Source organism: Sus scrofa, chromosome 6 (assembly GCF_000003025.6).
Source record: "Sus scrofa isolate TJ Tabasco breed Duroc chromosome 6, Sscrofa11.1, whole genome shotgun sequence".
NCBI classification, from domain to species: domain Eukaryota; kingdom Metazoa; phylum Chordata; class Mammalia; order Artiodactyla; family Suidae; genus Sus; species Sus scrofa.
This window is the reverse complement of record NC_010448.4, coordinates 158,059,605-158,075,126: the sequence shown is the minus strand read 5'-3', so window position 1 is coordinate 158,075,126 and position 15,522 is coordinate 158,059,605. Positions and strand designations below refer to the sequence as shown.

The 15,522-nt window shown below is 55.8% G+C and overlaps 1 protein-coding gene across 4 annotated transcripts in view; it reads right to left on the bottom strand.

The window, feature by feature from the left end:
- Positions 1-15,522, bottom strand: part of SSBP3 (single stranded DNA binding protein 3) — a 169,896-nt gene that overhangs the window by 6,352 nt on the left and 148,022 nt on the right. For all 4 annotated transcript variants that reach the window (XM_021096594.1, XM_021096596.1, XM_021096593.1 and 1 more), the window contains 5 exons: positions 8,142-8,206; positions 7,389-7,437; positions 6,587-6,622; positions 5,882-5,936; positions 4,117-4,187 (listed from right to left, as the gene is read on the bottom strand). In XM_021096594.1, coding sequence (XP_020952253.1) covers positions 4,117-4,187; positions 5,882-5,936; positions 6,587-6,622; positions 7,389-7,437; positions 8,142-8,206 — 276 coding nt within the window. The remainder of the gene's footprint in view (positions 1-4,116; positions 4,188-5,881; positions 5,937-6,586; positions 6,623-7,388; positions 7,438-8,141; positions 8,207-15,522) is intronic.

Genomic DNA, 15,522 nt, shown 5'->3' with positions numbered 1-15,522 from the left:
GTTTTTGAAAAATGACAACTTTCCCCCTGTCCTGCATCATATCACAAGAGGATGCTTTTGCTCTGCCTTAAAAAAAAAACTTTTGTTTAAAGTTTTATGTACAAAAGCTAACACTGTTTCTTTCACTGGGTAGCTGTCTTGGATAATCCACTCAAGGAATATCATTCGGTCCTACATCCTCTGTGTATCGAGGGGGAAAGTGGTGGCACATACTGAAGCCGAACTGCTGGATCAGACCGCGACAGTTTGGGAAGACGTGGCTGCAGCGAGAGCCCTGGCTGGTCTTTCTCAGAGGGGCTCCAGGAGAATTGCTGGGGCCCCGCCTTGCTTTCCGGGGTGCACAAGGCAAACGACGCTTGCTTTTGCACAATCACTTCTCTGAACTGCCTGCCGTCTCCCAGACATCTTTCCTTCACGTGGCAGCAAAACTGAAGAGAGTCCAACGAAAAAGTCACAGCCGTTCTGGAGAGGCAGCACCTACATTTCTATTTGACTGTAATTCCTTTTTTCCATTCGCATCTCAGGAAGACCATCACGGCAGGCTTATCAAGCCCTGGTGTCAGTCCAAGGTGGCCACCCCAAACCCCCCTCTCCACAAAAACACCTGCACAGGGACTGCTTAGGGTTTTACTTACAGGCCCGCGTTTTTGCGTGTGTGGGAACTCGATTCTGGATCTCCCCAGATGCCCATCCACTGCCAGTTTTTTTGCTTTTTTTTTTTTTTGAAGGCTGCGCCTGTGGCATATGGAAGTTCCCAGGCTAGGGGTCGAATCCAAGCTGTAGCTGCCGGCCTACACCACAACCACAGCAACGCCAGATCCGAGTTGCATCTGCGACCTACACCACAGCTCATGGCAACACAGGATCCGAAGCCCACTGAGTGAGGCCAGGATTGAACATGCGTCCTTATGGATATTAGGCGGGTTCAAAACCCACTGAACCACAACAGGAACTCCACGTCTGTCCACTTTGCATCTACAGGCTGGTTTTGGAAGATGAGCTGCTTGGCGGTCGGGCACCTTTCCTGTAGGAGTTCATAGGATGGGCTATGCCCGTCTACACTGTCCGTTACCTGTAAACGTTCCATGACCCTGGCTGTCATCATCAGTTACAATTCTCTCTCTCAGGGAAAATGGTTTTAGAGTACACAGGTAATTTAAACTTGTGAGATCTAAGTTGGAGTCTAAATAAGTTAACGTTTTAACAAAGAAATTGAGAAAGTCCTGCCTAACTTGGCTGCCCTTACTGATGACATTTTTTGGGTTCTCAAGGCGTCTTCTCACTTCCAAAAACTGCACCATTACTTTGGTTGCACAAGGCTTCATCACAAGCACCACCTCCCACCCCCGCCCGGCTCCCTGCTGACTCTGAACAGCTCAAGGGCGGCTCACTCATCTTTGTCTACACTCCTCCTGGCCTTTTTTTTGGCGGTGCCCACGGCATGCAGAAGTTCCCAGGCCAGGGAACGAACCCGTGCCACAGCAGTGTCAACACTGAATTCCCACACTGCAGGCCCCCAGGGAACTCTTCCTCATGGCCTTTTTCACGATCATCAAACCGTTCTGGAGAAGCAGCATCTACATTTCTTTTTTTTTTTCTTTTTTCTTTGTCTTTGGTCTTTTTCGGGCCGCGCCCGTGGCATATGGAGGTTCCCAGGCGAGGGGTCAAATCGGAGCTGTTGTTGCTGGCCTACACCAGAGCCACGGCAATGCCAGATCCGAGCCGCATCTGCAGCCTACACCACAGCCCACAACAGTGCCAGATCCTTAACCCACGGAGCGAGGCCAGGGATCAAACCCGCGACCTCATGGTTCCTAGTCAGATTTGTTTTCTCTGCACCACAACGGGACCTCCCAGCATCTCCATTTCTATTTTACTGTAATTCCTTTTTTCCATTGGCGTCTCATGAAGAGCATCACAGCAACAATGACAGCGAGCTCTGGGTGCACGTCCAAGGGATACTCCACTTCCATAAAGTCCAACATCTCACTAAGTGCTTCTGCACGTTTTGAGCAAACTGACAGGTGACCAAAATTTTCATCACGAAAGCAGGATTATTACAGGTAAGCAAACACCCCCCTTTGCAGCCGTGTGGGGGACAAGGTGTGTGGAACACTGAGCAGGTAGGCAGATTACACACTAAATGAAATCTGCCAAATGCATCTGCCTGCCTGACAGACAGGGCAGCTAACGAGCAAGGTCTGGCTTGTATCTGGACAAGAACGACAATCTTGTCTTTATTTGTTGGCAGCAGTGCCGTGAACATCGTCTTCACAGAAATCAAGACGACGATTTGAAGCTCCAGTTTTCAAGTCAAAGGATGTAAAAGCTGGGGAGACTGCTTCGTTGCCCCGGTTTGATGCACCACGTGCGTGACATGAAGGGGGCGGCTCCCTGACGGGTCCGGAAACGCAACAGTCAGCTGGGCAGCGTAAAGGGCCAACTCGAGTGTCACCCACATTCCCCCTTCTGGGCCCCCACAAGACTCAGCTGCAGGCTCTGAATCAGGAGATGCAACCGTCTCAGTTCACGGAGCCATCCAGGGACCAGCACGGCGGCGGCGTTCATTCCGGGGCGACGTGTTCTCACGGCCCTTTCTCTTCTGTTTGGCACACTTGCCAGGACGTTCCGTGTTGGTTATTCGCCTCCCTAATCCAGTTGTCTGTGTCCTCACATTTGTCACTGAAATTCACACGGTCACCCAGCCCTTTCTGCTTTGGTGACCCTGGGGTCACGCTGGTGCTGGAGGTCTCATCCACCTCATTTTCATCATCTGAGCTCTTAGAAAACACACTCACGATACTCACACGGCGAAAAAGGAAACCCGCACACTCTCGACACAAAGCACACAGGCAGGCTGCCGGCAGCGTGGGGGCAGAGGTGAGGTGCGGTGCCCGAGTCAGGCCCCTCAAAGGCACAACTGGAGGGTCCATCCTGAGAGCCACAGCACACGGCTGCTGGCATCTGTGGTCGTGGACATGTGGGCGACCTGGGAGGAGGAGTCTATGCCATACTCATGTGCTCAGTCCTGTCTTTGGGGCCGTTTAAGTGGGTCTTAAACGTTTCTGCCCAATTTCCTGCATCCATTGCCAAAAACCGAGACTTTTCTTCCCCCTTCTTTTTTTGGCTACCCTGTGGCATATCAATCAGCTCTGAGCTGCACATGCGACCTACACCACCGCTGCAGCAACATGGAATCCTTAACCCACTGTGCCAGGCCGGGGATCGAACCTGTGTCCCAATGCTGCAGAGACACTGCAGATCCCATTGCACCACAGTGGGAACTCGCCCAAACCAAGACTTTTTGTGTCCTGGGAAGTCATCTTCTGGGACACAGGGCTTTCAGTGCTAAAACCCAAATGGTTGGTTACCCTGGGGCGAGGCAGGGGCTATGGGAGGTGCTGGCTGCCCACGAGAGGGAGAGCACAGGGGGTGGGACTTCAGGGGATGAGTCTGGTTCCCGCACTTCTCAGTCACGTGACCCCAGGAAAGGTGCCTCTCGACACCCCAAGGAGCCTCCCCCAGAGGACGGGATGCGGGAACTCGAGAAGGAGCGGGTGAGCAAGAACCAGAGAAAGGGAATCTGAGCTCCAGCCTCATCGGAGGTAGGAACTTTGAGAGGCCAAGAAGGGAAGGAGTAGCTTCTAGATGAGGGGGTGGCAGGAGGAGAGGCAGACAGGCTGTGGGCTGTGGGCGGCAGAGGCACAGGGCAGGCAGGTCCCCGGGGGCTCCACCCGCAGCTCACCTGCCAAGGAACCAGACCAGAGAGGGTGAGGCACTAACCCAGGTGCACAGCCAGTCAGCCGGGCAGGGACTGGCCTGACCCCCCTGTGGCTTGTGCTCTTCCCACCAACACCCCACTCGGGCCAGCAGGGGTCCCCACAGCGAGACCGGGTGCCCGGCTCGGACCAGCCGGGTAAGACCCACGCCACCCCCTGCAGGGCATGAAACGGGAACTGGGCTGCCCAAGAGTTAATCACTTTTCTGACGGTTTATTTTATTCATCTTTGGTAACAAATGGCTGAAATCAATTAAACTTGCTTTCCCCTCAGCTGATGAAGTTAATTATGATTTGTTATGGTATCTGATATGTAAATTATTAGAAAGCAGACTTACGTTGGATCGGCTGCCTCCAGGCGGCACCGGATTAATCATTGTGTAGATGTTGTCACTGGAATTTGTTGAATCTGCAGAACAGTGGAAACCCGCAAGTCGGGGTGATTAATTCATTTCTTAATTAAAACAAACTCGTGGCACTTGAACTCATTCTTTTGTATTTTATCACCTAAAATATCCTCTAAGTACCACCATTTTCTGGCTAATTTGTATTTAATGAAGATTCACAAAGTTTTTAATCACAGAAAATTCCGCTGTGAAAACCACTCAACCCTGAAAGGAAGGATTTCCGGGTGCCTGGACAGCCATGTGGACATGGACACGGCAAGGCGGGGTGGCTACGGGTTCCACTCTCCACCCCACACCAAACCAGGTTCCCAGATGCGGCCCGGGACGAGGCAGGGGCAGCCGGACCTCCACCCTGTGCCTGCAGCCCGGCCCAGCAGGGTGCATCAGGTCGGGAAGGAGAAACACTGCCCGCTGCCCAGGGGGCCACCCTGCCAAGCTGAGGGGGCAGGAGGGAGAGGTGGCGGCGACGGGGCTGGAGACGCATTAACATATGGAGTGGTTTAATGTGACCCAGTCTGAATGTAGGTCATGCAGCTCATAAAAATGCAGCAGCAGAAAGAGGGAGCGGGAGCGGGAGCCGGGATACCGTGCTTGCCGCCACCGGCTCCACCCCTGCAGCTGAGCAGCTTCCCTGCTACGGGGGGAGCCAAGGAGGGGGTGGGAGAGGGGGGCCCCTCTGTCTCCCCAATTAGCCAGGAGAATCTCCTGAGGAAATCAGCTAACTTGTTTCTATCAGGAGCAGGCACCATACTTCTCGGGCAGAAATCCAACTACCTCTCACTCTTTATTTTGGGGGAGAGTAAAGACGGCGCAGAGAATTCCTGCTAGTTGGTGGGATGCTATTCTTAGCTGGGAAAGAAACACAACTGAGATGCTGCCTCTGTGTGTGTGTGTGTGTGTGTGTGTGTGTGTGTGTGTGTGTGCGCGCGCGCGTGCGCACGCCCAAGTGTGTGCACACATGCCCTCTTCCGATTAAAGAAAAGAGAAGGCATCTCGGCCACAGAGGACCAGAAGCCAGGGCTTCAGGACCCGAGAGGTGTCAGCTAGAGAATCCTCGTCCCACGATGCCAGAGCCCCAAAGCCCCTCTTCAGTCATCCAGAGAAACGACAGCCAGAACAGGTTCTCTCTGACCAGGGGGACGACTGGTCTGACCAGTGGGATCTCCACGCTCTGCCCTCTTCTGTTTTTTTTTTTTTTTTGTCTTTTGTTGTTGTTGTTGTTGCTATTTCTTGGGCCGCTCCCGCGGCATATGGAGGTTCCCAGGCTAGGGGTCGAATAGGAGCTGGAGCCACTGGCCTACGCCAGAGCCACAGCAACGCGGGATCTGAGTAGCGTCTGCAACCTACACCACAGCTCACGGCAACGCCGGATCGTTAACCCACCGAGCAAGGGCAGGGACTGAACCCGCAACCTCATGGTTCCTAGTCGGATTCGTTAACCACTGCGCCACGACGGGAACTCCTTTTTTTTTTTTTTGTCTTTAGTTGTTGTTGTGCCCTCTTCTTTGACCGAAGATGTGACATGACCGGCTGAGGTCACACTGGCGGGTTGGCGACAGAGGGGACCTTCTGGCCCTGAAAGTCACTGATGCCGAGATGCCGGCCTGAGAAGGCACTGCTCAGGAAGAGGGGGAGGCAAGCCCTGGCTCGGCAACCCAGCCCCCTCCAGGACGCCCTACTCCCCCAGCCCCCTTACCTGCAGGACTAGGCATGATGGGTGTTCCTGGGGGGCCGCCACCACCAGGAGGTCCCTGGAGATGAGATAAAAACTGTCAGATCACCCACAGTGATGACACTTGTGGGGAGAGGCCACCGAGCTCCAGTATCATCAGCGGCCAGTGCTCGCCCAGGGCCCAGGTATTTAAAGTTTGGGGTAACTGGATTCCCACTTTTTTTTTTTTTTTTTTTTGTCTTTTAGGCCTGCACCAGCGGCCTATGGAGGTTCCCAGGCTAGGGGTCCAATCAGAGCTATAGCCACTGGCCTACACCACAGCCACAGCAACGCCAGATCCTTAACCCACCGAGCAAGGCCAGAGGTCGAACCTGCGTCCTCATGGATGCTAGTCAGGTTCGTTAACCACTGAGCCATGACGGGAACTCCCACTTCTTTAAACCAAGAGGCAACTGTGGGCATGCGCAGGGGCTCCCAGGCATGGTGAGGGGTGAATTCAGAGGCCTGGGGAAGACGCCGACTGGCCTACCAGTCAGTCCCCCCCAAAGGAGATCCCAACTCTGGGTCTAGTTTGGGGACTTCTGGGCCAGCAGACGGTATGAACGCCTAACATACTGACAGCGAGGTCGAGCAGTGCGGGATCCGGGCTCAGAGTGTGTTTTGAAAGGAAAGACACAGGGGCCCGAGTGGCTCTCTGGCAGAGGCACTGCCCAGCCCGCACACACTTACCACGTAGGTACCGGGTGAGGAGGAGGAGTACGGAATCTAGGAACAAGAGCGGGGAGCCACGTGTCAGAGGCGCCTCCTCGGACAGGCAGCGCCCTCTGCCTTCCAAATCCTCTTGGGGACACAACCCCCCTCTTTTTTTTTTTTCACCCCCAGCTGCACATGCAGCATGTGGAAGTTCCAGAGCGAGGGATGGAACCCGAACCGCAGCAGTGACAACACTGGATCCTTAACCTGCTGCCAGATCTTTAGTCTGCTGAGCTACCAGGGAACTCCAACACAACCCCACTCTTGGTGGGAGAGACATCCAGCCACCGGGGTAGTGTCCCCAGGAGGGCCAGGGAAGTGGGCAAAGTCCAGTTCCTATGCTGGACTGATCCTGAGAGCCTTGGCGGGGAGCCTTAGGGGGCCGTGGGCATGGAAGACCCTCTAGTTTGAGGACAGGAAAAGCGAGAGGTTCGCCCCATCCCTGGGCTTCTGCCCCAGACTGTCCATCCTGAGCCTGTTTCCAGCTCCCCCCTCTGACTGCTGGAAGCCAGCTCTGCCACGCAAGAGGGATAGGCGGGAGCCCTGGCACGTCCAGGGCCCTGAGCCCGGCTTTCAGCTCACATCTCGGCCTCTGCAGAGCAAGCGGGCTGAGGCCTGCTGGCCCCCAGCGTGTTATTCCCACGCCCCCCCTTACAGGTGGGCTTCTCCTTGGAGGCATCAGGTAGGGTCCGTGATGCCTCCAACCTGGGGACAGGAACCGCGCTGCACCCTAGAACCCTGTCCCTAGCAAACAGCACCCCCCAACCTGGGTACTCACTGAGTTAGCACTGTTAGGATTGGGCCAGGGTCTGCCAGCTCCCGGGCCCCTGAGAGGGAGAGAAAGACGGAGATGAGGAACAAGGTGCAGTGAACGCTCAGGCGGGGAGGGGCCCAGCAGGGGCAGAACAAGACGGAGTCCTTCATACACTCCGCTCCCAGGCTGCGGAGGAGGAACCGCGAACAGAACCTTGCAGTCCCTGAACCGAACTCTACGGACCCCCCGTAAATTATCTGCAAATTTCGTGAGGACGAGTAACACTTCCTCTGCGCGTGCATTCCCCTCGGAAGGGAATACACAGAGTCTCACAGGGATCCACAGAGGGGCTGCAGCCCTGAAACACGGCAGCAGCGGTCAACCGTCCAGGAGTGCCAAATCTTGACCCTGCCACTTGGAGCTGTGTGAGCCTGGGCAAGGGACTTCACCTCTCCGTGCCTCGGCTCCCTCCTGGGTCAGTGGGGATCGTAATAAGCACCTCATTGAGGTATTTACACAGATGAGGCGTGCTAAGCCCTGTGGCAAGCCTGGAACCGTGCCTGGCACGGAAAAGCGCTACCCGGGGGTCCATGAGGTCTCATCACTAGTGTGATCAAGGGCCTTAGTTGACTCAGGAGGGGACTGACGTCCAGAGAGGTGCCAGGAATTACTCTGATCTTGCGTCTCCGGGCGGGGAGGGGCAGGGGCGGGGGGGGGGTGCAGCGGAGAACGAGGAAAGCCAGGCTCTGAGCCGCCAGCAGGGCGGTTTTGTCTTACATGTTAATCCCGGGCATGGCGGGGCCGAGGGAGTTGGGTGGTGGTCTCATGCCGCTGCCGTAATTCTGCAACGATAACCAAGGGTCAGTCTATGAGAAGGAGAAGGGGAACCGGAGAGAGGAGGAGGGAGGAAAACAAACAAGCGAGAGGGTGAGTCTGTGAGACGGAGCCCACGAGACAGTAATACGTTCATTTTCAATAGCTGGGGGTGGGAGCCACCTGACAAGACCACAATGACAAGCCAGCACAGAGGGACAGTCACGGCTTTGAACACATCTTCAGGGGCTTCAGGATGGGTCTCTGAAAAGCATACGGACGTCCAGCAAGGTGCGTGTGATGCCAGCCGGCACCTGCCTGCAGGTCTCAGGCAGGAAGGGGGAAGAGACTCGGTAACAGGACCAGCTGGGACCCACCCCCCACCTTGGAGACTCAGGGGGAGAAGAGGCTGCTGCAGGCTGGGGGCAGGGCTGGGTCTGCCTGTGAGAGGGGCAGGCACATCCTGCTGATGTCCCGGAGGCTGGCGTGTACAGGGCCCACCCTGCCCCGGGTCTGGGTTGTCCCCAAGACAAGTCTCCTGATTCAGGTGTCAGCACGGGGGGGCGCTTGACAGGCACGGTGCTGGAGGAGCAGGAGGGAAACTGCCTCCCTGCTCAGGGGGATCACTGTTCTGCTTAAGAGGAGTCTACACCGATCTGGGAGACCTGCAGGCGTCCCAGCTCAGCGTGGTGCAACCCACCACGGCTGTGGGGTGGGTCCAGACCAGGCACTCCAGGCCTTTCGCCTGGCTCATCTCCTGCCACCGCTGCTCCCTCCCTTCTCTAAGAGCTATTTTCTGTGCAGGAATAAATGTCTTGTCCCCCTTCTCCACTTGGCAAGCTCCTACGCATCCTCCAAAACCCATCTCAAATAGCACCTCCTCTGTGAAGCCTTCCCTGCCCACCCCCTGGGAATAATTACTCCAGCCTGCTCACCCCCAAAGTGCCTTGTAACTTCCTCCCCCTACAGCCCGTAGCACACAGGCTTATGATGGGGGCCACCTGGCCACCTCGCCCACGGGACTCCGAGTCCCTCTGGAAGGCGGGAACACTCTTAATGATCTTCGTATCCCCGGCCACGCCACACCTCAGCGGCACAGATGGGATGCTGCATCATCAGCGAAGGAATGAAGAAGTGAATGAATGGAAAGTAAAATGAGCCTGGTTGTAGCTCGAGCTCTGTCTTTGTTGGAGAATCTGAAAGTAGCAGATTGGTGGAATTTTTTTTTTTTTTTTTTTTTTTGGTCTTTTTGCCATTTCTTGGGCCACTCCCTCGGAATATGGAGGTTCCCAGGCTAGGGGTCGAACTGGAGCCATAGTCACCAGCCTACACCACAGCCACAGCAACTTGGGATTCGAGCCATGTCTGTGACCTACCCCACAGCTCACGGCAACACCGGATCCTTAACCCGCTGAGCGAGGCCAGGGATTGAACCTGCAACCTCATGGTTCCTAGTCAGATTCGTTAACCACTGAGCCATGATGGGAACTCCAGATTGGTGGAATTTTGATGGCAAAGGAACAGCCAGCATTTTCGCTGGTTTTTACTGAGCACATGACACAGTTTGCATCCGGTCTCTGGTTTGGACCTTCTAACAACACCACGAGGCTAGTGTTAGTCCCATTTTACCGAAGAGGAGACTGAGGGTCTGAGGGGAGGAAGATGTGCCCAAGGTCATGGTCAGCAAATGCCCTGAATCTGCGATCCTCGGCACCTGCTCGCTACGCCACATACCTGGCAGGTGTGGGGAACATGGGAGGTGACGAGAGGAGGGCAGAGATGAAGCAGGAGGCACCACGGCTAGAGTTGACCAACACAGCTGCCATCAAGCTAGTGGCAGGTGCTTCAGCCAGGGACCGTCTCAGGGCCACCTCCTCTGCTTGGTCACCCTGAGAGGGGTTTAGAGGTTAGAAGAATGTTCAGACGGTGTGGACAGGGACAGCAGGAACACCAGGCTGGGTGGCAAAGAGCAAGGCCCAGAGTTGGGGGAGCACAGGGGAGAGTACCCACAGAGGGCTCCTCGGGCAGCTGGCACATGGAGGGCCCGGCATCCCCCGAGCCTGCTCAGGGCTGAGTCCCTGGGCCCGAAGGCGTGTGCCTGCACTCAAACAATGGCAGGCTCATGGCAGGGGGCATATGGGGCCAGGCCCTCCCTGCAGATGGACGCCAGGGGTGGCGAGCAGAGTCACAGATCTGAGGTCAACGGGGGGAGCTGGACCCAGCTCGTCCACTTGCTGGTGACTCTGGGCAAACCAACCAAACAACCACCATGCTTCCTCCGTGCCAGGCTGGGCTTCGGGCTTTGTAACACCTACATTTGACCATCCCAACAATGGCATGACCCCCCCAACTTTTAAGATTAAGACGCTTGAGGCGCAGAAGCAGAGCGACGCCCCTCCTGCAGCTGCGCTCACACTGCAATCCCCCTGCTCTGCTGCCTTGTCCATAAAAGAGCTCCCAGCCTTTAGGACCATGTGAGCATCAAATGAAATGATGGCTCTGAGGCGCCGTCAGCCCTCGGAGGCGTGTGTGATTTGGGATGTTAGCAGAGCAAACGCCAAAGCCCTTAATGCCGCCTTAAGCAACCCAGAACCTCAGGTCTTACAGGGCCCTTGCTAAGCCCATGTGCAGCTACCAAATCCCCTGTACAAATCTCAGCCTCGCCTCCGCTCCTCCAGAACAGGAAGCTCACCACCTCCCCGGGCAGCCCGCTCTCCCCCTGCGCGCTGCCCGGCCAATCAGAAAGGGCTTCCAGATGGAGCATGAGGTCTCCTCCAGGGGCTGCAGCTGCCGCTCGCTCCCTTCACACCCAGGAGAGCGGAAGGCAGCCTGGGGGCTGGTGGCAGAGCAGGGTGGGGGGAAGCAGGGCGTGCCCCCTCAGGAGCCTCCCCAAAGCCAGCACGGCTGCCCCCCGGGAGGGAGCCGCCCCAGCAGGTCCTTCCCTCCTGCAAAGGCCTAGACTTGAGGGCCATGTATGTGTCCCCACTTCAGAGATGACAAGCTGGAGGCCCAGAGAAGCCCAAGACTCGCCCAGGGCCGCACAGTCTGTCAGGGGGAAAGCAGGGCTGGAAGTGAGGTTTTGGAAGTAAGTTTTTAAATTGGGGACGCCAGCCTTCTGCATAGGGGATGGGGGGCTCAGAAGTGCAGCTCCACAGACTTGGCAGAAAAGGTTCCCTCTTCTCACAGCGCCTGCCTGCCCGCAGCACTGGCCTCTGCGGTGTGGCCACAGCCAGACACCCCCCTTCGCACCCTGCTTCCTCTGCCGTCAGCACTGCTTGGTGTAGCTGGAGGGCCTGCCACATCCAGGGTTGGGGTGGAGGGTGTGTGTCTGTCTCTCTCCCCACAACCCTGCCTTGTCCCAAACTCCCTTGTCCCCAGACCCTGGGCGAAGGGGTCTCACCAACTATAAAGGATCAGGCCCCGGCCTCTGGGTCTCAGACCCCAGGCAGGGTTCACAGCGACTCGGGAAGGCACCACACAGCCAGCAAGGGCTTCCCGCAACCTCCTCAGCACAGGGGCTCTTTCTCTGCTGCCCGGGGCCTGCAGAGCACATGGAGGGCAGGTCTGTCAAAGGGGACTCCAGGCTGTGGGGCACTTTCTTGGGCTTTGGGGCCTGGTCTCCATTCCCTATAATCATGTGGCAGCCTGGCCAGCCCCCCTGGAAGGCCTCCGAGGGGCCCCCTGGAAAGCGCCCTGAGCGGCCCCACGCTCTCCTCCCCCTCCCCCAGTGCTCTGGCCACCTTTCCGATGCCTCCATCTCTTCCTGGGGTCTCTGCTCAGAGGCACCAAGCTTGGACTGGCCATGGGGTGAGGCAGTTCCTCCCGGTATCACAGGACTGTCTCTAGGGCTGGTGGATTAGCCTTCACCAGAAGGTTCTCAAACGCAGACAAGCCAGGAGGGCGATGCGATTCTAGGCTGTGCTGACCCCACGCCATTCTTTCTACAGGACCCTGCGGAGCCCTGGCAGTTTCAGCCTCCCCCTAGCAGGATTCACTTTTGGAAAGTGTCATGTGACAGGTAGGGGCATAATTCCTTAAAGAGAGAGAATACAACCAAGTGGAAATACCAGCTCCTTTCTGGTGCCGGCCGGTTCACAAAACCAGCGTACAATCCGCCCGAGACACTGAGGGCCAAGGGCAGGGTGCTGCTCATTTGCAGGCGCCTGTCTGACATTTAGGCTAAAACGCAACACAACTTCAACAAGTACGATGCCACTCCATTCGGCTTTGAAACCTATCAGGCAGCCGGCCCCAAGGCCACACTGTACCTATTCTTTGCTCAGAAGGTTCTAGAGTGGCCCCACCAGGAATAATAGGCTGAAGGTTTCTCAGCCGTGTGTCTGGTCTGGGCACGGCACTGTGCATGCAGTGGTGCTTACTAAAGGCTGCCTAGAGGGGCTTGGTCACCTTTATCAAGAGCCCGGGGAAGGGCAGAGGCAGGGCTCCCTCCCTGAGCCCAGGTTCGCAGGAGAGAATGGGATCCATGAAACGCCCTGCAGCGTGAGCTCTGTGTCTCTCGGCTGCTGTTTCGTGACGTCCCACGACGAGCCCCATGAGGTCATCACCCGGCCACCCACCCTGCACATGAAGGACCGCAGGCCCAACCAGGCACCACATTCTGAGCTCCTCCCTCTCCTGCCCACTGGGGGGGACCAGGGCAGCAGCCTCAGGGGACAAGGAGAAGGGGCTAGTGGAGGAGGCCTTGTCCTCTCCCCATCCTCAGCCTGAGAGGTACCCCCGACCCAGGCTCTGTGATGTTCTCTCCCTGGTGGACCCCAGACCGTGATCCACGCCACCCCCCAAACTGGCCCAGGCCCAGGTGCACTCAAGGCCAGGCCCTTCTGCCCCCCCGTGAGGGGCCAGTGAGGACATCCAGGGGACTCTGAAGAAGGCTGGGCTCTGGAATGTCCTACAGCCCCCTCACCAGAGGGTACAGGGGATACGGGCAAAGCACTTTAGGAAGGAAACAAAAACACTGATTAGAAAGGCTACATGCATCCCTATGCTTACTGCTGCATTCCCGCGTTTGTTTTTGGCTGTACGTGTGGCATACGAAAGTTCTGGGGCCAGGGACTATACCCATGCCACGGCAGCAACCCGAGCCACCACAGTGACAACGCGGGAACCTTAACCCACTGTGCCACCAGGGAACTTCTGCCGCTGCATATTGCAATAGCCGAGATACAGAACAACCTACGTGTCCATCAATAGATGAACAGATAAAGAAGATCACACACACACGAATATTACTCAGCCGTAAAAAAGGACGAAATCTTGCCATTTTTGACAACATTGATGGCTCTTGAGGGAATTATGCTAAGTGAAATATGGCAGATAAAGACAAACAGTCCATGATTTCACTCATATATGGAATCTAAAAAACAAATGAACAAATGTAACAAAACAAAGAGTTAACAGACAGATAAGGAGAACAAAGAGGTGGTTGTGGGGAGGTGTGAGGGGAAAGCAGCAGAAGAAGATGAAGAAGTAGGAACATCCAATTGCAAAACAAATGAGTCGTGGGTATGAGCGGCCTGGCATGGGGAATACAGTCAGAGACTCTGCAACGCTTTGCATGGTGACACATGACAGTAACCAGACTTATCGTGTAATCATTTTGAAATGTCCAGAAATACCGGATCATTGCGTAACAGGAACTAACTGAGGGTTGCAGGTCAACTGTACTTCAAAAAGAGACAGACTCATAGAAGGAGATCAGATTTGTGGTCACCACGGACGGCAGGTGGCAGGGGGAGGAGGTTGCGGGGAGGGGCTGGGTGAAGGCAGTCAAACGGCTTGAACCCCCATTTACAAATGCAAGCGATGGGACACAAAATGATAGAGATGATGAGCCCTGCTGTACGTTATGCATGGACGTTGTTAAAGAGTTTTCATCGCAAGGAGCAAAGATTTTTTTTGGTTCTAGTTCCTTAATTTTGTATCTCTAGGAGATGACGGATGTTCCCTAAACTTACTGTGGGAATCGTTTCACAACGGATCTAAGTCCAATCAGGACGCTCCACAGCTGAAATGTACACAGCGCTGTGCGTCAATTACACCCCTTAAAACTGGAAAATGAAAAACAAGAGCGATGCTTTCAGAGCCCTGGAGGCTGGCGGGGGTGGGTTGGACCAGCTAGTCGCCCCCGGGTGCCAGCCACTCCCTCCCCTCTGGGTGCCAACTTCAGGGCCCACGACAGAGCTCCACCACTGCACACTGCTCAGTGACTCCTAACCTTCCAGAACACTCTGCTCTTGGTCTGTCTGAGAACATTCACTCCCAGCTTCTGGAACCTCAATATTCCTACAGGCTTATGAACAAGCTGTTGATGGCCTTTGCCAAAAAAAAAAAAAAAAAAAAAAAAAAAAAATGCAAAAGAAACACGGAGCCATCACCAAACCCAAGCAGCTCGAGTCCTGAACAGGGGTGTGTTTTGGTTTGTTTGGGTTTTTTTGGCTTTTGAGGGCTGCATGTGTGGCACTTGGAGGTTCCCAAGTGAGGCTAGGGGTCGAATTGGAGCTGCCGTTGCTGGCCTACACCACAGCCACAGCAACGTGGGATCCGAGTCGCATCCTTGACCTCCACCAGAGCTCACGGCAATGCCAGATCCTCAACCCACTGAGCGAGGCCAAGCATCGAACCTGCATCCTCACGGATACTAGCCGGGTTCTTGGCCCACTGAGCCACAACAGGAGCTCTCTGCACCCTGGCTTTAAGCCCCCGGACTGACTAAGCGGTTACTCTGTGCCAAGCATCACGGCGAGAACTTGAGCCTCCTCCTTTCGGCGCCCCTACTAGGCATTTCCTGGTCTCCTTCCCACTGCACAGATGCAGACGTGCGGTCGCCAAGAATCAGAGGGGTGGGTGGTAGAATACTCCTTCCTCTTGTATCCCCCAGGCCCCCCAGAACATTCTGAGTCCAAGGCCACTGCTGATTTCCACACCAAGATAGTGTCTCTAGCGTGCAGCTGAGGAATCTGCAAGCTTCTGCCTTGGGAGGGGGAGCGCTCGGCTCTCAGGCCCTGCCGCTGCTCCCACGGGCCCCTGCCGAGGTCAGCTCCGGCAGGCCGCCCGGCAGGAAGGGGCCACTCTGGTGGCTTAAAAGGAGCTGGTGAAAACACAAGCTTTGGGGGATTTGAGGAAAGAAATGAGAACAAGAAAGCCAGAGCTGCAACTGGTGTGGGCTTGCTTCCTTTTAGGGCTATGGGGCCAACGAAAGACAAGGACCTCCCTAAAATCTTTCAACACCACAGATGTTGAAAGATTTGAGGACGAAAGCAGCAGGCTGGGTGTGCAGCACACACGATTCCGGACAGAGTGGGAGGCTGCGGGCGTGGGGGCAGAC